Source organism: Vespa mandarinia, chromosome 6, assembly GCF_050613455.1.
Source record: "Vespa mandarinia isolate Hongniang chromosome 6, ASM5061345v1, whole genome shotgun sequence".
Lineage (NCBI taxonomy): Eukaryota > Metazoa > Arthropoda > Insecta > Hymenoptera > Vespidae > Vespa > Vespa mandarinia.
The window spans coordinates 4,320,647-4,347,500 of record NC_140815.1 but is presented as its reverse complement, the minus strand read 5'-3'; the positions used below and the strand labels follow the sequence as shown (position 1 = coordinate 4,347,500).

The 26,854-nt window shown below is 29.4% G+C and overlaps 1 protein-coding gene and 1 long non-coding RNA gene across 4 annotated transcripts in view; one reads left to right on the top strand and one right to left on the bottom strand.

Annotated features, from left to right (window-relative positions):
* Nucleotides 1–26,854, top strand: part of LOC118440947 (metabotropic glycine receptor) — a 92,257-nt gene that overhangs the window by 56,297 nt on the left and 9,106 nt on the right. For all 3 annotated transcript variants that reach the window (XM_085657634.1, XM_085657635.1, XM_085657636.1), the window contains exons 3-8: nucleotides 916–1,039; nucleotides 1,822–1,965; nucleotides 5,752–5,952; nucleotides 21,939–22,007; nucleotides 22,327–22,436; nucleotides 26,035–26,249. In XM_085657634.1, the coding sequence (XP_085513760.1) occupies nucleotides 916–1,039; nucleotides 1,822–1,965; nucleotides 5,752–5,952; nucleotides 21,939–22,007; nucleotides 22,327–22,436; nucleotides 26,035–26,249 (863 nt within the window). The remainder of the gene's footprint in view (nucleotides 1–915; nucleotides 1,040–1,821; nucleotides 1,966–5,751; nucleotides 5,953–21,938; nucleotides 22,008–22,326; nucleotides 22,437–26,034; nucleotides 26,250–26,854) is intronic.
* Nucleotides 5,493–7,321, bottom strand: LOC146872947 (uncharacterized). The gene is made up of 3 exons (XR_014982275.1): nucleotides 7,191–7,321; nucleotides 5,743–5,930; nucleotides 5,493–5,660 (listed from the first exon to the last, which is right to left on the bottom strand). It is a non-coding gene; the product is annotated as an uncharacterized LOC146872947 (long non-coding RNA).

The window sequence follows — 26,854 nt, the reverse complement described above, 5'->3', positions numbered from 1 at the left end:
TACAAGTTGTGCATAGAATATTTTTCATCTCGTCGCGTACGCGTACACGTAAATAAATAAATAATGCTTATGACGTAGAAGGATGTCGAGGTGAGAAAAATTTATTGTAATCCTGTGAAACATCATTTGTTATTAATTAATAAATTAAATGCAGTATCGTAATGAACGGTGAAAAATAAATACAATAAAAAAACATAGACAGATGAGAAAATTGAGAATTGATTTAACCGTTGAACTTGTTAGCTCCTTAATCATTTTTTCTAATCATTTTTTTCCTAGCTTATATTTAAAAAAGCTAAAAGTCTTGATGAAGTTTACAATGTTGTTTGAGAACATTGTGTTACCGACACCGATTAAAAAAAAATTAATTAAAGTTTCGTACCTAACGTGGTACCGCATAAATTAAATTTCTTTTTAATTCAACAGTATATCAGATAGTATGGCTTATGCGCCCGCGTACGAATGAACGATCTACTTGAACGAACTAACTTTACGAAGTTTATCTGAAATTGTAAATTTGATATCCTTGTTTGTACATATCAAGAAAATTTATACCTTCTCGAGAAAGTCACTTCAAGAGTTTTATCAATTTTTCTTTCCGAGTGTCGTCCGAGTTTAATTTTTAACTTGTAGCTGATTCAAAAATATTTTTACAAAAAAAAAAGAAACAAAAAAAAAAAAAGAATAAAAAAAAAAGAGAAAATAAAAAAAAGTGTGTGTGTGTGTGTGTATGTGTGTGCGTGAGAGAGGAAGAAATTAAAAATGAAAGTAGTAGTACGCTTTTATTTATAAAAAATTTTTCTCGGAAATGGAAAAGATGACGAGTTAATTATTTGACTTAATTTATTCAAATTAGATTAATGAACTCATTGAATAAATCTTTATTTGCTCTTTTCCGTTTTTTTTTTTTTCCAGAGGTACCAGTGGCATTGATATCGATTTACGAAGAGTCGACATAGATCAGTGCCCTTTACCACCAGAATCTAATCAGCTCAATATATTTGCTGCCAGTGACAAATGTAAAAAGCGTACGACGAAGGTAAATCATATACCCAAATGAATTTTGTCTATATTAATGCATTATTGACTTCAATACCATATGTAATTCATCAAATTTCATTCAACATTTTTAACGCATTTTTTCAAATATTACTTTTTAATATTCATCTCGAAAAGTCATTGTTAGCAATTTTCATGGTTTTAAATGATAACAATTGTTTTTTATTCACAAATATTACTTATATAATCTGCGAAATCAAAAAATTATACGTAAATAATTCATGTTTTCGCAAGGCTAAAATATAGGTATACTATAGTCATTGATTTGGAAATTTCATTGAAAATTATTATGGATCAATTAATAAAAATTCGACATTTATCTCGTACGGAATTATTCGAATGTTCCTTCTATTTTTATTATCATTATTTTTATTATTATTATTTTTATTATTATTATTACTATTATTTAAATTTTGTATGTTATCTTTTGTGTTATTTATCGTATTGTTATTTATTCTGGCAAAACGAGAAGTAGGTTCCATGTTTGTTGAAATACTAGTCACACATATGGATTTACGCAAACAAAAATTTCTTTTTGGGGGTTTTTTTTAGCGCTATGCAAATTCCAATCGTAAATATTCGAATTCAACGATACAAAGTATACCAATTGAATTCATATAACAAACAGAATTTATTTTATTCGAATGCAGTTGGAATATATAACAAAACCAAGAAAAGAAAATTATATACATAAATATATATATTCATATTAAATAATTGGAAAGAAAAAAAATTTTCAATCGTAGCATCGTCAAATTTCAGTGTGTTGCTATTCCTGGATTGGGATTTCGACGTGGAAGTTACCGATGTGAATGCAAACGTGGATTTTATTACCCAGACACGAAGTCAACCAAACGTTATTACAATGGAACCGTGATCGAGGAAGAGTATGAAAAATTGATGATGGTATGTTCTCAAAATGTCTTCACGTCAGATCATAAGCATTTCAAATTGATCCTAATCGATCACTTTTTGGCATTCTATATAATACAAATAACATATATTCGTTTCTCGAATTTTTCTTGGCAAAAAAGAAATAAATAAATAAAAGTTCGAATAAGCAAAGATATCTTTATTTCGTTTCTATGACCGATCGATCGGAAAATATAAAATAGAAATCAAAAATAAAAGAACGGTTGCTTCATGCCTGTATATCGATTCACCAATAGCAAGCGGTTTGATTTTTCAGAATTGACGGTAAAAGAGAATCACGAACGTATTTGCGAGCAATAGGCTGCCTCATCTCGTTACAAGACATGTAATATCTACTGACAGTAGGTGCCAATGTGCATACTGTCGATAACGATTTTATTTGAAGTATAAAAGAAATGTGAAAATTGCGTGAAGATATGTCCCATCCCATTTGTTTCTCTTCGACGTCGACAACGTTTAACGTTTTACACCTACAGCATGTATCAAATTTAGCTGATCATTCGTTTAACCATATAAAACAAATATCATCGTGATTTCGACAAATCAAAAAATAATTAGATGGCAAATATGATTCTCAATTTAATAAATTAATATGTATTGATTATGAGTACTAATAAATTAGTATTAATGTAAAGTTAAAACTACATGTATCTAGTCGACTTTGGATTGTCTCATTTCAAATACCTATAAAATTAATAATATATTATTCTACACGATCAAAGAAAATTTCTGAAAAGAGAAAATATTTTTAGCCATCGACGTGATATTGATTGATGTGCTGTTATTAGTCGGCTATCTAGATACATACATGTATTTGTTTCAAACTAAAAGTTAATATTTCACATATTGAAATAATATAGTTTTATTTTACAGCAACTTCGTTTGACAACTTCGTTGAAAATATCGACAAATCAGTTAACAATGTGTAAATAAAAGTTTTATGAACAACTACGTAAATAAAATATTCCTCGCAGTATTTTTATTTTTCAATTATTTCGATTCAATAAATAATCTGTTTTTATAGACTCTTGTTTATGCACCAAGTCATACTCTTATTTTCTTTCTTTTTCTTTTTTACTTTCAATGAATGCATGTCAATCATGAAAACGGAGAACGCAAATCGAAAGTATTCTCAAGAATACTTTCGATTTACGCAAGTTTATTGGTTGATTGAGAATTGAAAATTTATCGTTTGATTTTGACGTGAAAATTTTGATGTCGTTCAAGTGTCAACTCATGCTTAAATCATTGATATAAATGGACAAAAAAGTTTTGATATCTAGACGAACGAATCGTAAACAAGTTGAAGACTATCAATGGAGAAGATAAAATGTGGAAATAACGTAGATAGGAAAATTCGCAAATTCTCGTCTTGTCTGATTATAATCGATCGGTATTTATTTGATATACGTCGATATCTATCTTTGTGGTTAAATATCGTGATCAATTCTCACGTCGGTGATCTCACCAGCTATCCATCGACTGTCAAATTCCGTACTCAATGTCGAACGATAATTTAAACTTGTTTGTGTCCATCAATAGAAATTCTAATTGCTTCTGGGATACGATCATAAAGGGAATGGAAAATGAAAAAAAAAAAAAAAAAAAAAAAAAAAAAGAAAAGAATTCACTTGGGAAAAAGTAAATATCAATGAATCCTTTAATAATCATTAAAATCATATAAAAGTTAATATTATTAAATTTTATTTTCTTCAAAATTATATTATGCTATGTAAATAATTTTTTAATAATTTAATAGAAGAAAATTGAAAATAGTATTTAAATGTTTCTACGGCTAACTTGTAAATAAAATGTGTGGGAAATATAAAACGAATGAAAAGCGTAAACGAGATTAAAGAATATAATGAATTCGATTTCACATTATGCTCGAATATGAAAAATTTTTTATAAATTTTCACTTGTGGACATTTATAATTTCTAAAATTTCTTTTTCTCCTCTTTTTGAATAGCGGAATAATAAAATCAAGAGCTTTTGTAATTTAGACAATAGATTTTATGATAGTACATCGTTCATCGAACATTACCATCTTTTTGTTCCGCTTTAAAACGAAATGTGGAGAACGTGAAAGTACATTTTTTTTTTATTTTTTTTTTTTTTTTATTTTCTTTTTTTTTCAAGAAATTAAATTAAATTATTTTTCCCACCTATCACGTAACGTTAAAATCGCAAATTTTAATAATATCGAGAACTGAAAATCTTCGAATATTTATTTCTCGAAAACTAATCCATTAAGATTGCGTTTCTAACAGGAATCCATATTTTTCCGATAATAGGAAAAACTACTTTCCCACTCGGCAACGTTCCCTATAACTTGAATGAACGTAACGACGAGTCATTGTTTTCTTGTTTTATAAAAAGAAAAAAGCCAATCGGCAGCTCGGAGCTTATTGGATTATTCGAGAGTATCAACGTAGTTCAGAAATACTTGTTACTTTTTTCACATTTATTAGTCCATTGGTATCAAAATTCCAATTCCAACGTTGACCTATTGAGAATTCTCTTTTTATCGAATTTTTCATAATATATTTGAACGAGATAAAAGTAAAATAATTTATGACGACGTCAAATGTTTTTCCCACTTTTCATTCTTTCACGAATTTGGTTGTGATCGCGGTCAATTATGAATTATTAGTTGTTAGAAAATGAAATAAAAATATACAAAAAAAAAAAAAAAAAAAGAAAAAAGAAAAAGAAAGGGAAAAAAAGGAAAAAAGAAAAAAGGAAAAGTAGTTACGTGGATTTGAGAAAGAAGCTAACATTGCGGTGCAATTTATAAGCAAAAGTTTAAATTTTCTAATGACAAAGAATCTTTTTCCTTGTTGCCTTTGGAATTTATTTCATAGAATAAAATGCACAAGACTTTTCTTGATTCTCGGTAAGACCTAATCCATACGCAAAGACGAAAACCTTCGTTTGTTGACAAGTCGAATATCTTACCTCTTGATTCTTTTGAAATACGTAAATGCAAGAAAGAAAGTGGATGACTGAAATAAAGATGAATCCAACGACTACTACAACGGCATATATACTTATAAATATTTCTTTTTTAAAAGGCATTAGAGTTAACATTTTTCGCATTTCTCATAAAGAAATCCGATATTACGAATAAACTCCCAACTCTCATTCAACTTTTAATGTATTCCTTTATCCTACATTCGTCAGAATATTATTTCGGATATCCTTTAACCTCTTTTTCTCTTACTAGAAAAATTGAAAGAGAAATATTTTCTAATAAAAAAGTTTATCCTTCTAAAAAAAATTATTAAATCCAAATAAAAAGAAATTGTGTCTGATTGTTGACAAATTTTACATTTCGATCATACAATAATTGTCAGAGTTTAACATAGTTACGAATTCGTTAATATGTCGAAATCAAAAGTTGGCCAATACATTATCACAGTTGTTACTTTATTATGTTAATTTTTTAATAATAAAAGAAATGATAATTTTTAAGCGAGGGGTTAATCTCGGACTCGTACATTTCGTGGAAGGTTTTATTAAGATTCATCGGTCTCAGAGAACAAACGAATAAGCAAAGGATTCGATGATGTTACTAGATGGATGGTCCAGGCAAAAGTTTAGAGAACCTGTCAGAATGATGCATCGGCAAACGCGACAGAAGTTAACTCGAAGATTCCCGACGGTCCTAATAACAGGAAAACCGTCAAACTCTCGACTCCCTTGCCAACAAAAGAGATAAATTATGATTTGCTCATGCGATACCTAACCTTTTGCAGGGCGAAGAAAGTCAATACGCCGTCGAAGATTCCTTCGAGTGTCTTCCTTGCGCGGAGGGTTGCGAATCCTGCGTCGATGGCTCGCCCTGTGTCGTGTCCTTGAATTGGCTCATGAGAACAGCTATACTTATCTTGGAATGTTGCGTCATCGCTTGCCTCCCTGCCGTCGCGCTCTTCACCTGGAAATACGGAAACGTCAAGGTCAGTTACCAGTTATCATTTTTTTTTTCTTCTTTTTCATCCTTTTTCTCTTGTTCTGGTTTTTCTTTTTCTTTTTTTTTTTTCTTTTTTTTTTCTCCTTATTTCTCTCTGTCCATTTCTTCTTACTTTAATGAATAACAGTTTAATCCGAATGAAAGTGAAAAGGATCCGTCCTCGTGTTTAAAATCAACCAAACTCTTTCCCGCCGATCTTGCATTTTCTCTCGCGTGGAAGCAAAGCTTTAAACAAGATTAAGAGGTTTCGGAACAATCACGTCGTATCTCTTCACTTGATCTCAGCCGAACAAGGTTAACGAATTAACCTTGATTTATCTGATCATCCATTAAGATTACCCACCGTAACTCACCTAGCCCACATATATTCTAGCCATTCTCTTGTGATAGTTTTGCGAGTCTCGAGGCAACCCAATTTCTATGTTAAAAACTCTTTAACTCGAGAGATCTCGGGATGACGTTTTTTCTTTCATAGATATAAAACGAGATTTTTAAACATTGCTCCTTTTTCCATAAGTTAAAAAACGATCTCATTGCAATAAACTAAATTCAATCTTTCAATGTAGATAGAAATTTTGTATAGCGCGTGTGCCGTGCTTCGCAACATTAGTTCTCATCAGAAGAAACTTTGCTAAGTTTTCCGGTGACCTGAAAACTTTGCATGAGTGAAGAATCTTCTTTATCGAAACAACCCGAAGAAATCGCAAATGGAATCGAGGCGTTGAACGTATGATAAATTCCTTGTGAAATTCATGAATTTTCTCTATCGTTGAAGATTAATTAAAAAGTAAAAAAAAAAAAAAATAAATAAAGAAGAAATATGTATACATTATATATATATATATATATATATATTACATAAAAAAAATAAAAGAGAGACAAGAGCAGATTATTTCCTAAGGAATCACTGATTGTTTCGGTTCCATATCAAGGAATTGCTGTTTCTTTCTCTTTCTCTCTATCTTGTTGTCCTTATTGCTTCACTGGCAAGTGAGAATAGTTTTCCCCGTTTCCCGGTTATGAGAATCACGTAGCCGCAGCAACGTGTTCCTCGGAATATCTATGTGATAAATTGTCTCGCTTGGTATCTTTAATACGAGCTCCCAACGGAGCACTCCTAACTTCTCTCTCTGTCTCTCTCTCTCTCTCTCTTTCTCTTTCTCTTTCTCTTTCTCTATCTATCTCTTTCTCTCTTTTACATTTTTTTACATCTTCATGGGATACCATGGTAAGTAGATCGTTTTCTCTCAGATCTGACTTATGACAGCTTTTGGATTTCTAGATGTAAAGAATCCCTCGAGCACAATTGTAAAGTCCATGATCAACTTTATATCTTTGTAATACCTATATGTGTGTATGTTTACATGTAACACTTGAGTAATGATATTCGAACGAAATATTTATAAGTAGTGAACATTGTATGAGTGATAACGGTACGAATGAATATGTATCGTACAGTTGAATGGTCGTATACTTAACTGAAGCTCATTTAATTTCACGTAGCATGATGCAAAATGCCAATTACCATATTTAAGCACGGAGATGATTAGAGGACATTCCCTAATCATTTGATGAAAATTTTAAAAGATCAACCTAGGAAGTATAATGCGAATAACATACAATATCAACATTATCTTTCTAATATCTATTCCTTCTATATTAAAATACTTATCAATATAAAATCTTACATCTAATTTATAATTTGATATCTATTATAAATAATTCAAATTGCTCGAGTAACAATTATCAATTGGTTTTGTTCAATTGTTTATTTATTTGATTTGAAAAATAAATGCTTTCATTATTATCAAATTGCGAAAGAATACGATTACGACATTGTTAATCATTCACATAATTGTCACCTAGTCAAACGAAATTTCTCGAGGATCATATCAAAGTACTAAAAGTAACTTCAATCATAAATTAATGAATATCTAATTAAGTTAAGTCGAGAACTCTCGAGTTACGTAATTAGACAGCCGCAATATCATACTTATCGTATCTTTTAATGAATCATTCATTGATCTTTCGAAAGACTCAGTAAGGGAAATATGTCAAATAAATATTATCATTTATCTTATTATCTTAATCACTTTTTGAGTAAGCAATACTAAGACCAAAAAATGCATTCTGTGAAGATTTATTCAGACATTTATATATATATATATATATATATATATATATATATATATAAATGTATATTATATATATATATATATAGTATGTGTATATATATATATATATATATATATACATATATATGTACTTATAATTAGATATGTGCATTAATAGTAGGAACTGCAGTCTCTATAAGAAATTCGAATAAGAAAAAGAAGAGAAAACGGTAACAAATCTGTTCATGTTGTACGTCGAATATGAAAGAAGGTGGAATAATGGAGCAACAAAGTAAAAAAGGAAAAATCTTTTTTGGCGCATTTATATGCTAAACTGTTATATATTACCGGATAGTGGCACATTGCCAAGCTTATACGCGCGAATGTATTCCGTGCACGCTTTTTAGAAATGGATGCTGCTATGGGAACAGCAACGTGCAAATTAGACGTTCTTAACGTTTTCCGATTGTGCCGAAATTTTTTATTCAACATAATTCTATTCTTTAAGCTTGAGTGATCGTGTTAAAGAGGAAAAAGGAAAAAAAAAGAGAAAGAAGAAAAAAAAAAGAAAAAGAAAAAGAAAAAGAGAAAAAAACTACGAAGCTGATAACGCCGATAATCCTGATCGTTAATTCAAGAACACGAGCACGTAACTAATTCCTATGGTTTCTGGTTACGTCCAAGCTTTGAAAATGCTTTTAAGACGTCCAAGGAAAAAAAAACGAATAAAAACTGGAGATCATTAATACTGAAATACGATAGGAAAGATCCTAAGTAACGTAAGGTAACCAAAGAAAAATACAGTAGAACGTTCTTAGAACCAACATACTTCCGTAATAGCAACCTTCATTATGCAGTTTTTGTTATACCTATATCGAATTCAAGAATAAACAATATACACGGAATAGATATTGTTTGCGTAGTATTTATAAACAATACATATCTGACGAAACACGAAAAATATAGCTCCGAAAAATGGTCGAATGAACATTGAGTAATATTTGAAATTTAAATTTGTTGAAAAAAAGTAAGAAATAATATTTATAATTGGAAGAGAATTTGGTCTAAAAAAAAAAAGAAAAGAAGAAGAAATGAAAAAAAGAAAAAAAAGAAAAGAAAAGAAAAGAAAATATAAAGAACATCGGTATGTAATCTTTTCTCTCAAAGATTGCACATGTTGGTAGACGATTTCGAGGGTACGAAATAACCCGCGAAATTTAAATGAGTAAGCCACACCACACGTTAAAGAGAGGAGAAGAGAGATCTTTAGAGAATACTAAATTTTATTAAGTGTTATTACTTTCGAAACAAATGAGATTCACGGGTTAACCGCTTGCTTCTATTTGACAAGACGACGTCTATTCTGTTACCCTTGCATCATCCATTCTGGTATTCCTAAGATTTGACTCCCTCGAATAAGAGAATGATTCTCATAGGATGACTTTGAAGACGATCTTTGAGAGTTCATTTTGAAGAACCTTCTATCTCTCTCTCTGTCTCTCCCTCTCTCTCTCTCTCTCATTCCAACGAATTCTTAATTAAGAGTAGATCCCATTGAATCTAATCTCGTTAAGAGAAGACATCAAATTTTATCATAGGAAAATTAATTGTATATATTATTATACATAAGTTTTCTTATCGTTTGGTTTATTAAAACTTAGCTATACTAAATAAACTTTTAACATATTAAAATATTATATAAACGAATAATTAAAATATAAATATCTGTTAAGTTCATAATTTTTATTATTTATTAATATTTTTAACATTTATTTACATTTAAGTTTTATCATTGATCTAATGATAATATGATTTGATGTTATCTAGTAGTGATAAACGTTTTTTAAAATGCCCTTCCGTAAAATTTATCGCGAACAAAAAAAAAAAAAAAGAAAAGAGAAATTTCATTTTCTTGTTAATATTTAATCGTAAAGCTCCACGATATCGTGTCATACTCCGAGAAAATTGATCGACACGTGGTTATCTCTGCACGGCGAAGAGTATAGAGCTCGATGAGCTTTCAGACGGCGTTGCAAGCTATGATTAGACTTTACTACATCACCCGTTATTATTCACCATTTCTATAGCAACATTTTATGATAATGTAGTCTTCAATTATCTCTATCATTTCTAGCAACTTATATATCATCTTATTATGAAAAAAAAGACATTAAAATATATTCGATCTAATTGTGAATATAAATGAAAGAAAAATTCTATCAAAGAGCATAAAAATTTTTAAATAATTTTATCAGCCAAATGAAACTGTATAGTAACATAGACAAAGACTTGTGTAAACAAAAAATATCCCTACTGCATAAAGTAATTTTTAAATATCAAAACTTAAAGTTCAGTTCAGAAAAATTATTAAGAATCCATATCGTTTTTATATTATATTTTGATAATAGAGAATATCCTTTTAAAGTCAAGTTAACCCGAAGCAATATACGTATGTGTACGTAAATATTAGAATGGAGAGAGAACAGGTCGCGGCTTCTGGCTCACAAATAGCAGGACACCAAGGTAAAACCCAGAATGCACTTAACGCGTATATACGTTATTAAAGTTATAATAGAGGTACGAGAGTTGTAAAAGTATTATAAAGGGAGAAAGAGAGAGAGAGAGAAAAAAAAATTCACTATAGAACCGTGCCAAAATGTCATGACCATTATTGAACCAATAAACTGACCAAAAATCGATTCTTATTTTGCATATGATTTTTATTACCAAAAGAGAGAAAGAGAAAGAGAGAGAGAGAGAGAGAGAGAGAGAGAGAGAGAGAGAGAATTCCTACATGTAATTCCAACGAACAATGTAGAAAATACTTGTAAAATTTGAGTAATGGCGAATATATTTAAAAATCAAGAAAAAAAAAATATGTACTTGACCCTATCGACTTTTCTAAACAACAATCGATTAATCATATTCATTTTAATGTCGATGAAAAAGAAAATCCATTTAAAAAATATATATTTGCTATTGATGTAAAATAGTTCTCTAGAAATATTTTAATTATAACATTCTCGTATCTTCAATGGAAAAATATCTAGTGCTATGATAGACACAGTTATCTAGTATTTGTATCCGATATGAATCATTCATCTATCTTCATACATTTTACATGAGAGCAAAAAGCGACTGGAGGAGGTTATCTTTGAAATTCGAGAATATTATCGGTTTCTTACACGAAATAGTTTTCTCTCCTTCGTCCTCAATGATCTCATGAGAACGAATGTTTTCCGAAATTTCGTCGTGATAGAGAAACGATAGAAAGGGAAGATAAAAGTGAAGATTTATCTATTGAGATTGCTTTGAAACGATCAAAAAGGATCTTCTTGGCTTTGAACAAATACACAGAACGTTTCAAGGGTTATAACTCTTTCTATGTATGTATAGTAGAAACGTCAAGAACGCTCGACTATTCCAATGAGCTAAGAAAATTAATATGTAGCTAAGGAAAGTCTTTTATACTTTCTTTGAATGTTCTATCATACATTTCAAAATGTTTGAAAGAAAAAGAATATCTTAAGACACCTTCTATCACAGTCTCAAACAAAATTAGACTTTCTATATAACTCAATTTTTTTTATTTTTTTAACAAAAAAAAAACTATATAATGCAAAACTTATAATTATATTATACTAAGTATAATTTATAATTGGGAAACATTAATTTTCGAAATATTAATTGACTATAAGATATACTTCTGTCACAGAAAAATAAAATAAAAAAGATTTAAAAAATATCAATACGTATATATGAGTAGACAACTTCAGATTTACACTAAACGATTAAATTTATTTATTTTTAAATTTTGAATTATAATTTTTAGACGTTAAATAAAATTTTGATATATATATATATATATATATATATATATATATATATATATATATATATATAATTGATTCATTAAATATTCTTGTCGATTAAAAATCACGAAATATATTATTTTTCGAGTATGTGATTATCTGCGAATTAATTATTTTAATTTGACTTTTTATGCTTTAAATTTTCATCGTTCAATCATTCATAAAATAAAGTTTGACTTTAATTTGCTTAGAAAGTTATATCTTGAGTAAAAAAATTTTTTTGGAAACACAATTCTTCATATTGAATATAGCTTGGCTACGTACGTTCATAAGTATACGCGTGTAAAGTGAAAGGAAATTGATTATAAAAAAGGAATGAATACACTAATTATAAAGTCAAAATGATTGCAAAGAAATGTTTGATTAAAATTCTGACTCTACGTGAATTCTCTGACCTCAATTGAATCAGCGGGTTTTTCTAGTTTTTCAATATTGATACTACACGTACACGAATCTGTGTTTATCAACGCGTATGCATACAGTATATTACAAAATGAAAAATAATTAATTCTATATGACGAGAAAGGAAACGAGAAGAGAACGGCGGTAAAAAGGTTATTACGTATTCAAATTATTTAATTATTCTACAACGTTCCTTTGGAAATCTGCATTTTCCGAAATGTACCTCTAATCCAGCCTAGCGTAAGCTTAGAATTTCCTTTATTATCTTGATCTTAATTTAATCTTTTTTATTTTATCGCTAATATATATGTATATTTTCGTCGTGATCATTATTTCAATTTTAATAGATAAAAAGAAAAAAAAAAAGAAAAAAAAAAAAAAAAAGAACAGTGAGAATCTTCTGAATCATGAAACTTATCTCTTAATAAATCTTATTTAAGATGGATAACATCGTGTCGTAAAGAATACATCTTCTCTTCGTAGCTTTTCTTACCTTCTTTAAATTGAATTTCGTTGTGGGAATGATTCACACATCTTACTAGACAAGATTAAACAATCGGTTTATTATTATATTACGTTGATCAAATGGCAAGTCATCTATCTTAAACTCGTTTTAAAATTAAGAGCATTATTAAGAAAAAGATTATTATAAATATATTAATGGTTGCTTATGTATTTTTTTTTTTTTCTTTCTGATTTAATCTTCTCTCTTCCTTTCTTTCTTTGTTTTTTTTTTTTCTGGGATATTCACACCAAAGTACGAAGGTTCTCTTTGTACGATAAAACCACAAAAGTAGTTTGCAAGCACCCTCTTTTATTTCCCCTATTCTATTTTCTTTCAAGTATTACAAATGAAAAAAATAAGATACCAATTTTCAAGACCGAATGTAATTACAGATCTCTAAGATATTTTAAACCTTCTACTTAAAAATCGAGAATTGTTCAAAGTCATTACTTCGTTGCTACGAGGAAAAAGATAGTGAAACCCATTACGATACGGCTTCCTATTTCCATTACTACTTTCTACGTGATGAACGATCGAGATCATTCAAATCGTTGTTCATTCTCTCTCTCTCTCTCTCTCTCTCTCTCTCTTCCTTTTTATGTTTAATTTAACAAACCCATTACTTTTTTTTTTTACTCCTAATATCAACTTTGTTTTTTCATTATCACGTAACAAAAAATTTAAATTGTAAAAATGATGAAAATTCTTTTAAAAAATAGGTTGAACCTATCGATCGATTTTATAAATGAGAGTAAAAGTTTCCATATAAGAGAATATAAGAGACATTGATTTTAAATCATTTTCCAGGGAAAGTATTATATAAACTACGTTATTATTTTCATTCAAAAAGAAAACAAGACTTCACGCTTCCAATTTAAATAACTTGTTCATCACCTCAAAAAATCATTTCTCTTGATATTTAATCCGAATTGTGGTCTTTACTTTTTTTTGCTATAAAAAAAAAGTATTAGAAAACTATAAATGGAAGCTAATTACTTAAGCGAGATACTGTCTGTCAGTTTTGAAATTAGCATTTCTCGTGCAAATGAAGAAACATATTTTTATTCAAATTTAACTTGTATTTCTCTCTCTCTCTCTCTCTCTCTCTTTCTTTTTCTTTTCCTATTTCCTCGACCTTAATAGATCGTTTCTTCTAAATGCAATGCCTCGTAATCCTACATTTCTATACGGAATTGCTTTTCGTAATGTATTTCTTATTGGAAAATGCGGCAGCTGGTGAATAAGTAATATTTAACGAATCCACGAAACAAAATTACTCTAAAACTTAAAATATCTGTTGTCGAATGAAGAGATGCAAGAAAAAAAAAAAAATAAAAATAAATAAATAAAGAGAAATAGAACTGGTAATCTAAATGCATAAAGGTCTCGTTTATATTATATAATGTATGACATGTGTTCATGCTTTGTTGTTAAATCGACCAACTTACGAACAATTACTGTAGTGCTGTCCATTTTATCCAACACGACATATACACTAGTACAATAGATAACTGTTATGGCTTGTCGTCTTGCTTCTAAATTCATCTCTCGTTCAACGATCATTTAAATAAATGATGAGTAAACACAAATGACTGAGGATCACGATATTTTCATGAATTTTATTCATAACAATAATAAAATACTATAGAAGAGAGTAAAAATTGTACTTTTTATTTCTGAAATAAATATTAAATGATTATTAATGCACTCGCATGTATGTGATGTATCCATTAGACCATATTCTACTAAGGATTGTTTATTTACTAACAGTAATATTTATTTACTACGAGTATTATTTATTATTTATTTATTATATTTTCTCCTAAAAGTTATTTATTTTTTAATTCAATGTACTTTTTACGTGCAAGAGACCGCAAATGAGATTGTTCAAACATAGTCGAGATGAAAAATCCATAAATTTCTTTTAACACTTAGACTTCTCCTATATATATATATATATATATATATATATATATATATATATATATATATATATATCATTTTCCTTTCTCTTTTCTCTAATGTTATCAATTTTCTCTAATGTCTTTCAAATAATTATTCAATTGGAAAATCTCGAACGACACAAACAAAACCACTGACACTGATCATCCCTTAATCTTCGTGAATAAATAAATTAATAAGAAAATTGGAATTGTTTCAAATTGTTTCAAATGACGATATGAAAAAATAAATATCGGCATCTAATGGTTAAAAAAATGTGTAAAAAAAAAAAAATAAAAAAAAGAAAAATAAAAAAAACACGGAAGGAAATCAAGGAAGGATAAAAAAAAAAAGAAAAAGATATGATAAGACGATAGCAACCTTCAAAGAACTTCAATTTCGATGACAGTTACGAACGAACGAGGCTAGCCGAGGCTTTTCCTACGATTACGTTCGTTGACAGTTCATTTTTCTAAGACGTAAAGTTACATGATAAATCGCTCTAACATAGCACGTACGCTCGTACGACGGTTAATTTTGTTTGGTGAGCGCTGACAGATGTACTTGTCCGACAGTTTGTTTCATTTGCATTTACAACCTACTACGTAACGTTCATTCCAATATATAATATAACAGTAGATCAACATAATCATCTTTCTTTCATTTATATAACGTCCATTTTTATTAATCGATAATCCCTACGTTTTAATACGAATAATATTGCCGCAATATCTGGGATATAATAAGAGGGAAAATAAAATAAATAAATAAATAAAAACTAACGATATAAGACATTGATCTTATACGATTTTCTAATATACGATATTTTATACGTTCTATAAGACATCGCTCTGTAACAACGATTGTGACAATAAACAAACAAATAAAAAACCAATAAAACCAAGTTTATATCCGTGTTTAACCATTTGACTACTACGGCCACTATATAGTAACTTCTGGCTAACTCATTCTTTGGAACATAGCGTTACTATGGTGACTTTACTCTGGATGGTGACTTTACTCTACTCTGGATATTTTTCATTTGAAGAATCATTACAGTGACTTCTTACTTGTTTTATTACATTGAAAATACTTTAAATTGTCTGGGAGATATTTGGAAATTATAATGGTTTCCAATTTTTTATATGGAAATAAATAAAAATATTGTAACTAATGTACATCAATCTATTATATGGTATTAACGCATATATGGCTAAATGCATAATTGAGAACATCAATCGAAAAACATCGTTTCTGATAATTTTGTTTACATATATTTTGTGACAAAACAATCCTTACAGATTGTACAGCTTCACGTCTAACTTGATCGTAACTAAAGGGTTAATTTCAGAATATTAAGGAAATCACATGTTTATGACATTTCATTTCCACATTTGCCTTAAATTCTAGGGAAAAGATGATTAGAAAAGTGACTTTTGACCATCAGAATATTAACATCTTTTTAAATATTTACATTTTTTATAAATGACGTGTCATAAGTTTGTATATATATTTCGTTGATTAAATAATAATAAAAATCTATTGACATAAGTATAACATTTGTAATTTTCAAAATAACGATTTCAACGTATCATCACTTAAAGCTATAGTTGAGGATATAAATAAATATGATAGATTTAAAACTATTAGAAAAAACGATTCGATACTCTTAAACTAACTATAAGTTGTGTCTCCGTCAAGAGCATTGATCTTGACACATGATTGACGTTGAAATAGATCTCTCTATCTCTAAAGTATCGAACAAAATCAAAACGATTATTTATGAAGTATCGTCGTATGCTCTAGAAAAAAATATTTCATATTTTTCATATGAATTTATCGATTCGAATCACTTTCTTCAAATTACGATCAATGGTCTTTCCGATGCAGTCGTGAACTATCGTTATTTTATCTTTGTCTTCTAATATGAAACTTCGGATAAGAATTACGGCGAAAAAAAAAAGGAAAAAAAGAGAAAAAAAGAGAAAGAAAGAGAGAGAAAATAAGAAAGAAAAAGAGAAATTCTCGAAGGCATCTTTATGCTAGTATTATGTTTTATCAAGTTGAACAGACTCACAACACACAAGAGGCTTCATTAAATTTTCCCCTTTCGAAAGAAGGGAAGAAAGAAAAATAGAAACACGAAGGGCGAAAACCCTTGCTATGTACGTGATAACCATAAACAGACGAACCAAGAAATTCCTTTAGGACGGATGAGTCCTGTAATCTTGAAGAAAATGAAGTGTATGATACTTCTTCAGTATTAATTTCCTTTTGTTACAACTCGAAAATGAGGTCTACTTCATGTTCACTTAAAAGTCCAGAATTTTATGTATTTATATATATGCTATTTTCAAATTAAAAATTTTATTTAGCTCAGATATTTTCGAACAAATTTTACAATAAATTTTCCATGTGCTTGGTCAAACAGTATATACCTAATATTCGATATATCGTAGCGTGAAACTTTGAAAAAACGCTTCATAAGTCGAAGAGGTTTTGATTGACAACAGAAAAATAAAATATTAAAAATAAAATATTAAATTTTTTATTTAAACTTTTAAAATTCTTTTCAAAAATATTATTCTTTTTACAGTTCTCTCTCTCTCTCTCTCTCTCTCTCTCTCTCTCTTTGTGTATCTGTGTGTGTGTGTGTGCCTCTTTCTGAATTTAAACAACTTTTTATCGCTGGCTTAAAAATTAATATAAGCTTTCTGTTTGTTAATGAACTTTAATGACGTACATAAATACGAGTATATGCATAATGAAACGAGAAAGAATATAAAATTTAAGCTATACTTCGAGAAAATTTCAAAACAAGCTTTATTCCTTTCTCGTAACGATCCTTCTAGGAAAATAAACTACATTGAGACATAACCGAAGCACTACAATATCGTGCTATATATCGGCATACTTTTTGTTTCCATACGAAGAGAACGGCTTGAATATACTAGGACTCTTCTTCTTCTATATTTCCATCACCCTTCACCCCTTTTACATAGCAGTATTTAGGACTAAGCCGTTTTTATGAGAACATTACCTGTTTCTTGTACTTAAAATACGACAATGTAAATGGCTGATTAATATTATTTATAACCATAATAACGATACCCTTCGTATCGTACGCGTATTCCGTAATAACGATACCCTTTTTCCCTCTTACGTCGCTTGTTTAAACGTAATAATATTTTTCGTTGCTTTTTTAAGAACCCCTCGAAAAATTGGGAATGACGTAGAAAAAGATAAAAGAATTCTACGTTGTTCCACTCTATGGCTAATTCCACTATTGGATTTTCTTTATAAAAGCAAACACTATTTATCTAGCTACATTGGAAGAAGCACGTATATCCTCTTTTCTTATTTCTATTGTTCATAACCTCTTTTCCAGTCATTGTTCCGGGAACGAAAGTCTTTCATGTTCCCATAAAAAAAGAAAGATATTCTCAGCAACAGTTTCCTTACAATATCTGATATGGGAGATAGTAGACGCTTCAATATTTTGTCGTTACTTGAATAAGGAAGAGGGTTGGTCTAGCGAGATGCCATTGGAGTGCATTTCCAATTTAATGTAAAATTGCTTTGGTTACGAAAACATCAATTTAACTTCTCTGCAATTTTCATCGTGTCTACGTTTCTCTCTCTCTCTCTCTCTTTCTCTCTTTCTCTTGTTATTGCTCTTGCTTGCGCTCTTACTCGTGTTCTTGGTTGTGTTCTTTCTTTTGCTCTTACTTTTGCACTTCTCCGACCCTGATTAACTTCTATTGCAAGGGATCGATAAAATGTCGACGTAAGAAAAGGTCAAGAAATAATTTTTCCTTATTCCCAAAGAAGTGAGGAAATGGAAAGATATTAAACAGATCTACCGTTTCTTCTCTTATTCACAGATTAAAACGCATAAAAGTATTAAGAATTCATATGGCTATATATTTTATTTTGATAATAATCTCGTTATATACGAAATAAGGATCTCGTACGTACTTTTACAAAGATATATTTAGAATTCAACGTTAAAGTGATCCCTCTACAAGAACATTCTGTTCTATGGTTAAAATCTTGCTTTGATAGTATAGCAAATTCGCCGATTTGCATAAGGACAAATACCGATGCATTTAGATATACAATAGGAACATTCTTTGTAGATCCATTTAGATCTAAATTATGAAGGATCTACAAACATTTTAGATCGCATCGTTGTAGAATATGCCTTACTGCAATTTTGGTACAATCGAGAAGAGTATTACTTTTGAAAAAACAAATCGAAATAGTAGAATAATCAAATTTTTGTACGAGACTTAGATCGTTCAATGGATTTCAATACAAACTAAATATATCTTGTATAAAAATAATAGATGATAAATCACAAAGATTAATAAGGAAATTAAAATCATGTATAATATTTGTTAAAATTCAATAAAAATTAAGTCAAGTTTCAACGTGTATTCTCTATGTGCTCTCTCTATTAATACTATATTTACAGTGAATTTTCTCGAAAACTTATCCCAAAAAAAATTTTATTCTAATAATTTCGATTTATTTTCTAAAAATTCTTACTACTAAACTATAATCTATATATTATTATTATTTGTCGCTCACACGTGAAAGTGATTATTTCGTCGAATAAAAAGATCAAAGACTATAATAGAAATAATGATTTATAAATACTAGATTATCAGTTTGAATGATCACATCCATGACTCGATTGTGACTCCCTTCGAACGTGCATGTTATTTGTATTGGAAAAAAATATCAAAGGATTACGCTTGTGAATATAAACATTTGTTATGTACATTACCTGACAAAAATCTGAATGACAAACAGTCGCATTAGCTTCGATAGCAAGTTTCTTTGCATGTTTTAAAAAAAAGACCAAAGTTATATACAGTATGTGAAATAGATTGAATGACAAACAATGAAAGTAAATATTGATTATGCAACTAGATTATATATTGAATTTATAATTGACATTTTTTTTATGAAAAAAAAAAAAAAAAAAAAAAAATCTGAATGAATGAAGCCTCATTCAATATCGCATGTTATGTAACTTTAATTACTACAAAATTTAGTATAATTCAATAAAGAAATACAATAGATCATTAATAGATATAAGTGTTCGAATAATAAAAGAAGAAATTTTGTTGAATCATTGAACTTAATATGTTTAAGAAAGAAATTAAAGAAAGTAAATAATTTATATTCAGATTAACAAGTAACATTTCTTTTTGGTCATTAAAAAAATAATCTAAATTACCTAAATCTTGTATCATATTTAGCTTTTCTCTATTGTTCAAATCTAAAAGTATTTATGAACTTTGGATCATTTCTTTGGAATACTTCGAAAAAGGAAGAAAAAAAAATTGTTATCGTCGTTTTTATTAAATTTATTTACTATCTCAATATTATTTCAAACATTTCGAGGTTGATTTAATAGGATATTATTACGAACGCCATTTATTTTTTATCATTATGATAACACAGAAGAAATATTAACGTGGAACAAACATCTGCACCGATAGAAAAGAAAATACAATGCTTTATAAGAAAATACCTTGCGGATTAAGAAGCGTTATATGACTATATTTTTATTCTCTTTTTATTAAACCATTATAATTTTTCTTTCTACTCGAAGGATCCTTTCGTATAAAATCTCACATACATATTACATATGTATCATTGAAGCGATAAATCTTGGAAGAAATAAGGTCGAAACGAGGACGATGCAGCAAGAAGAGAAGGCATTAATCGAGTTTACAGCTCGGACTCTTTTTCATTTGAATAACATAGAAACTTCGAAATAGCTTTTGCGTTTATGTATGTCCACGAAGGTGCCGGCCAGTTTCAAGAAACTTTCAACAGTACAATGAGACTACAATCTAGACCACAATCTAGTCTCTGCTCCAATTTCTATGAGGCTTTATCTCTTTTTGTTAAATAAAAATGAATATCTCAAACTTTGAAATCGATCCTCTCGAATTTAACCCTGTTTATCTCTTTTATTTTTTCCTTTTATCCGACCAAATTAAATTTTGCTCGTTGATGGATTTGACATTAGTACAATATATCAGTACAACTATTTTCTTTAGAAAAAAGGAGAGAGAGAGAGAGAGAGAGAGAGAGAACATATCATTATTAAAAAATAAAAATATAAAATATCTTACAAAAAAATCTTCAATGTCTTTCTGCCAATGCAGTCTGAAGAAAATTCATGGTGTCATTTTATTTAAGATATTTAATTATAACACTTAAATATAACGCATTTAACTCTTAAAATATATTATAGCATTTCTCTCTCTCTCTCTCTCTCTCTCTCTCTCTCTTTCTCTTTCTATCTTTCTCTCTCTTTCTCGAGTTCATCTGACATTACTAACAATGCTAAAAAAAAAACTAACTAAAGGGAAATAAGAAATTTGAATTCGTACTGATATCGGAATACCACGGCGACCTTTATAATTTTCGCGCAGTTAGCATTGAAATGAGAACGAAAATAAAAACATTCGGAAAAATGAAAGAGAGGATAACAAAGCAAAGTTCGTACTGGCAACAAAGCTAATTTCCCGTTTGCGTGTCTCAACTGTTTCATTTACGGCATTACATCGAATAAACTTGCTTATTGTCTGTGTTCTCGACAACGTGTACATGAGAAAAGAGACAGAGGGAGAGAGAGAGAGACAGAGAGAATGAGAGAGAGAGAGAGAGAGAGAGAGAGAGAGAGAGAGATAGGGAGATGTAAAATGATAATGAGTACGTGTGAAAGAAATTTACAATAAATAATTAAACTATCGCATGGCATTCGGACTTGTCATGACTAACTGACTTTTATTACGACGTCACTGAATATATTTACTTAAGTATAATACTTAATTGCTCATTGAAATACTTCCTCGTTTGTTTTGCTTGCTCATTTTTTAACAAGAATTAATCATCTTCATATTTTAATTGTACAAGAGGAGACAAAGAGAAACATCGAAATTTTAACGAAATGGATATCCATTCGTTAAAAAGAAGCGAATGTCGTTAAAAAGAGAAAAAACAGAATGCCATAGACTTGTCTTAATTAAAGATTCTTCTTAAAAACAAACAAAAAAAAAAAAAACTATGAAAAAGTCTCTACCAAGCAATATATTTTGCTTTTTTATTTCAGGTGGTCAGAGCTGCCAGTCCCGTTTTGCTGCGCGTTATAGTACTAGGCGCATTCTTCATATACTGCACGGTAAAATCTAAGTCTTTTTCAAAAGAAGATTAAATTATTGGACAATTTGTCAATTTTTTTCATCTTACAGATAAAATATTCGTAGGGATAAAAATAGTTATTAAACGTAGAACTTAGATTTATGCACTTTGCGTTAACGTTAAAAAGGCTAATATTGATTTTACATTACGTTAAACATATCTTTGCGTTAATTATCCTTTGTTATGTCTATAATGACAAGAATTATTTAAACCGTGTTAAATACGATATAAATAATTCATCTCTCATTCTTTATCAAATCGTTTCGTTAGAAAAATTCTATACTTTTTATCTTTTGCAGACGATCGTTATGTATCCTCAGCCAAACGTTATAACGTGTACTGTACGAGTTTGGCTCCGAGAAATCGGTTTTTCTCTGACGTACGGTGCTTTAATGTTGAAAACATGGAGGTAAGTAAACAAGCGAGTGATAAGAATAAAAAAAAAATGACCCTCCAAATATCCTGGAGAGATTTCTGTTGCTCACGTTCGATAGAAAAATATCGGTAGATGAAAATTGCAACATTGATGTTATTTGTTTATATGTAGTTGGTAACTAGACTTTTATGTTACTAAACAAACACGGTGATAATAAATGAAATTTTTACCAAAAAAAAAAAAAAAAAATAAAAGAAAAAAGAAAAAAGAAAAAAGAAAGAAAAAAGAAAAAAGAAAAAATGAAACAAAAAATGAAATAACAATTTTTCCAGATTTTTCCTTTCTTTTTTCTTTCCCTATTTTCGTACAAATGGAGATAAATTATTATTGCGTTATGATATCAACAACCAACGGCATTACGTTTTTTCTCTTTATTTTCTCGGATATGAATAATTAAACTTTTGAACGAGTTGAAAGAAAGAACATGATAAATTAATTTTTCTTTTCGATAAATCATAAAATACGATAAGATGAAGAAGGGTTTAATTATTTAACATCGATAATGTATAAAGGATCGAGGATGTATAATATAATATTGAATGTCGAGTAGTATGAGTCAATGCACGGAATCATGTTACGATTATTTGATATCTGAAAAAGTCGTGTTTATGAAATTTTTTAATACACAATGAAACAATTTCTTAATATAATTTATTCCGGACATTTTATAATATTTCATAAACAATATTATTAATAGAAATTTATCAGAAAATATATAACAATGATATAATCTATAGTCCGTGCTAAGATCATCGAGTGTTTACTAGTCAATTTGTATATAACTATAGATATACATATGTTAACCGGGTCAATATACCTATGTGTTAGATACACTGCCATTATTCCGATTTAGTTCAATGAAAGCCACATCTCTCCCGCATAACATCTACATGTATACATATAATATGTATATATATATATATACATGTGTATGTATGTATGTATGTATGTTGCTGGCACACATTCGGTCAATCCGATAATATGGCTCATATATCGATATATTCAGTAAAGTCTTCGTCAGTCCTGTTAGTCCGACACGTGGCAGAAGCTCTAATCCAGCCCGCATACCACCTCTAATGTCTTCACTTCCGATCTCTGCATCGAGATCGGACATTTCGAGATTTAACGTATTGGTACCAAACTCATTCGCATTCGCTTTCCCGCTAAATCCGACATCACCGATCTCTGTCCGAGAGAAAATACTACCCTTCCCGTCGATACAGATACCTTTATGGATATCTCGGACTCCCCCAGGATGGTTATAAATTTCCCTCTTTCCCTATCCTCCCCTTCATGCAAAATTACAAAAGCGGTTCGACAAAGGCATTGCGCTTATTTTTATGCAGTCATCTTTCGTGAATCATAAAAGATACTATTGAGTCTATTTTACATTGAAGTGGATTTTTCGTGAGGTTTTATATCTCATTTGTATTCGTAGCAAACGACTGGTTGCATTTCCTCTGCTGTTTATCGACCAAGAAATTCGATGAGGTATCTTTTAGTATTTTCTTCCTCAAGGATTCACGAATCCTTTGAAGTAAGTAATACGATGGGAAAAGGTATTGTAAACGTTTAAAAATTATTTAAATGTTCAGTCAAGTTCGAATTATTATTATTAGGACAATTTTTATAAAATATTGCAGTTTTTTTTATTTTTATGGAATAATCTTAAATATTTAAAAGTATGTTTTAGAAATAATTATGATATATAGGAGATAAGTAGGTGAAGAATATTTGTAGAATTATTAGTACTCCTATTCGAGGGAAAGAGAGAAAGAGAGGGGGAGCGGGGGGAGAAAAAGATTCTTGTTAATAATATAAATATGGGAATCGTTAAAACTACGAATGAAATGCTATAATACTTACAATCAAAATCTTTAGTAAGTATCTATTAAATATTTTCATAAATCTTTAATGATATATTAGCTCTGAATTTAGCGTCATCTCTCGAGCTACATCACTGAAAAATGCGTCAATTATTGGTTAGAACTAAAAAGAAGGTCGGAACTTATCAAGGATCGATAGTGCCGGTACCTTACTATTTCTCCGTACTTGTCTCTTTCGATCCACCGACATAAACGGCACCTTCTCGAAACCACAGGATTTCCGGGCCTTTCAAACTTCCGAAACAAAAGATCGCTTTTCCTTTTACTCCATTCCGCTTTTCTCCTTGTTCTTCTTTTTCTATCTCTTCGCCTATTCTAACTTCCTTCGTTTTTATCCTAAAGAATGTTCAAATGCGAATCTTCTTGATCTAAATCTATTTTCCGGGCGTACGATAAAACAGAAATATTCCAATACCGTAAATACCATCCATTTAATCGTAAATTAAATAATACATTTGCGCGAAAAGTAAATCTTATTATTGATTTATATACAATTGAATTTTATTACGATAAATTCGATACATCAATGTTGGCGAGACGTTAAAAAGTAAATAAAGTAAAATAAAATAAAGATTGTTTATCCAGAGCATTAAATCAGTTTCTACAGTGTATTCCCTTAAATCGACGAAACTAACGCGAAGCTTACCCTTTACGATCAAATACCCTACACTATGTCCCTTTCTGTACTATTGTCAAATCATCGTTAATCTTCGTCGACATAGATTTTACATTACGGAACTGTTTGGCTTTTACGATTCGCATTCGGTGCCCGTTGTTAACGATAAGAAAGATCCATTGTTTTTCATGCTATCATACTTACAAAGACTCGTGTAGACCCATTTATCGTTAATAATGAAAATAAATTAACGAATTACGAGAAGATAAAAGTGAAGATAAAAATTATAGACTTAATCATCGTTTATAACTTTTTCATTCGAATTAAATTAAAAAAAAAAAAAAAAAAAAAAAAAAAAACAATATTTTATCCTAACAAAATACAAAATATCAAATTTAATGAGCTTAAAATGTATGCACACAGCTTATCACGCTCACCATATTTAATACTAACTATGTGTACGACTATCGATAATTCATTTGTAATTTGAAATAATAAACGTATAAACATAAAAAATATTTTTATTTAATTAAAACAAAAGTTTAACGTTCTAAGAGTTTTCGTTGAATTTAATCGAATATTGATCACGTAACTTTATATTTTATGCAATTCATACATATTCATGCGTTGTACATTACGATTTGAAAGAGAGAAAAAAGTAAAAGAATTGATTATAGATTTAAAAAATATAAAGTTCATATGTAAATGAAGAATAATTTAAAGATGATAATTTGTTCTTTCGTTATTACAAACAGTGATAATAGAAAATAAAATACGATAGGAATAATTTTATACGAGAAAATTTATTCAAATATTAATGTAAATTAAACGAGAAATTGAAAATAGAAAATTGAAAGCAAAAATTTGGAATTCGTAATATTTAATGCAAATTTTGATTCATAAGATAATAAATCTACAAAAATAAATAAAAAGAAGAAATAATAAAGAAAATAAATCTCTATATGTTTAATAAAATTAATAATAAGAAACTCGATTCTACGATTAATTCTTCCTTTTCATAATCAACACTTTTTACAATTATTACTATAAATACTCTTTCTGTTTGCAGAATATCGGTGATATTTCGAGTGAAGTCGGCAAAGGCGGTAAAAATTACGGACGCCAGTTTACTCAAGCGACTTGGTATCATAGTCATGATATTCAGTGTATTTCTAAGTATTCGTACTTTGGTTGCACCACCGGTAGTTATAGTCGCACGTACAGCCGATGATTTGAAAGCATATCTTTGTCGAACCGATTGGTGGGATCACAGCTTTACGACGCGTAAGTAATATAATTTCCACAATTGCAATTTAACGATACTAACTGATTTAATAGACAGGAATAATGATCTATAAAAGGAATACAAAGGAATCAAATGAGCGACTGTTCGTTCGTGCGAATGACATGTGGTTCCTTCTCTTATTTAACTATTCCAATAATATTAGAAAAGACGAACCCTATTTATCATAGTCCTATCTTATGAGCTACATGACTTTTGTTTCAATTTATTTTAAAAAATCGTTTGGATTGATAGCTAGTGTACTTGAGCTTTGTACAGAGATCATGAGAATGTCACTGCAAGGAATGCGGGTCTAATTGGCTAATTCATTGCTCAAAGCATTCATAGTATTCATAACAAAGAGAGAGAGAGAGAGAGAAAGAGGGAGAATGAGAACTAAGCATCGAAACTGATACTGAGTTGGATAATGTAATAAAATATGTATGATGGCATATACATTCATCTACAATCGACCATAAATATGGACATCCTACAATTATATCACTAAGATCCTATTCTGTAGATAAGAGAAAATGTTAAAGATGGGGATAGGCGGAGCTATCAAAAATCTCCTCTTGTCGTTGTACCGTTCCAATAACACTCTCCT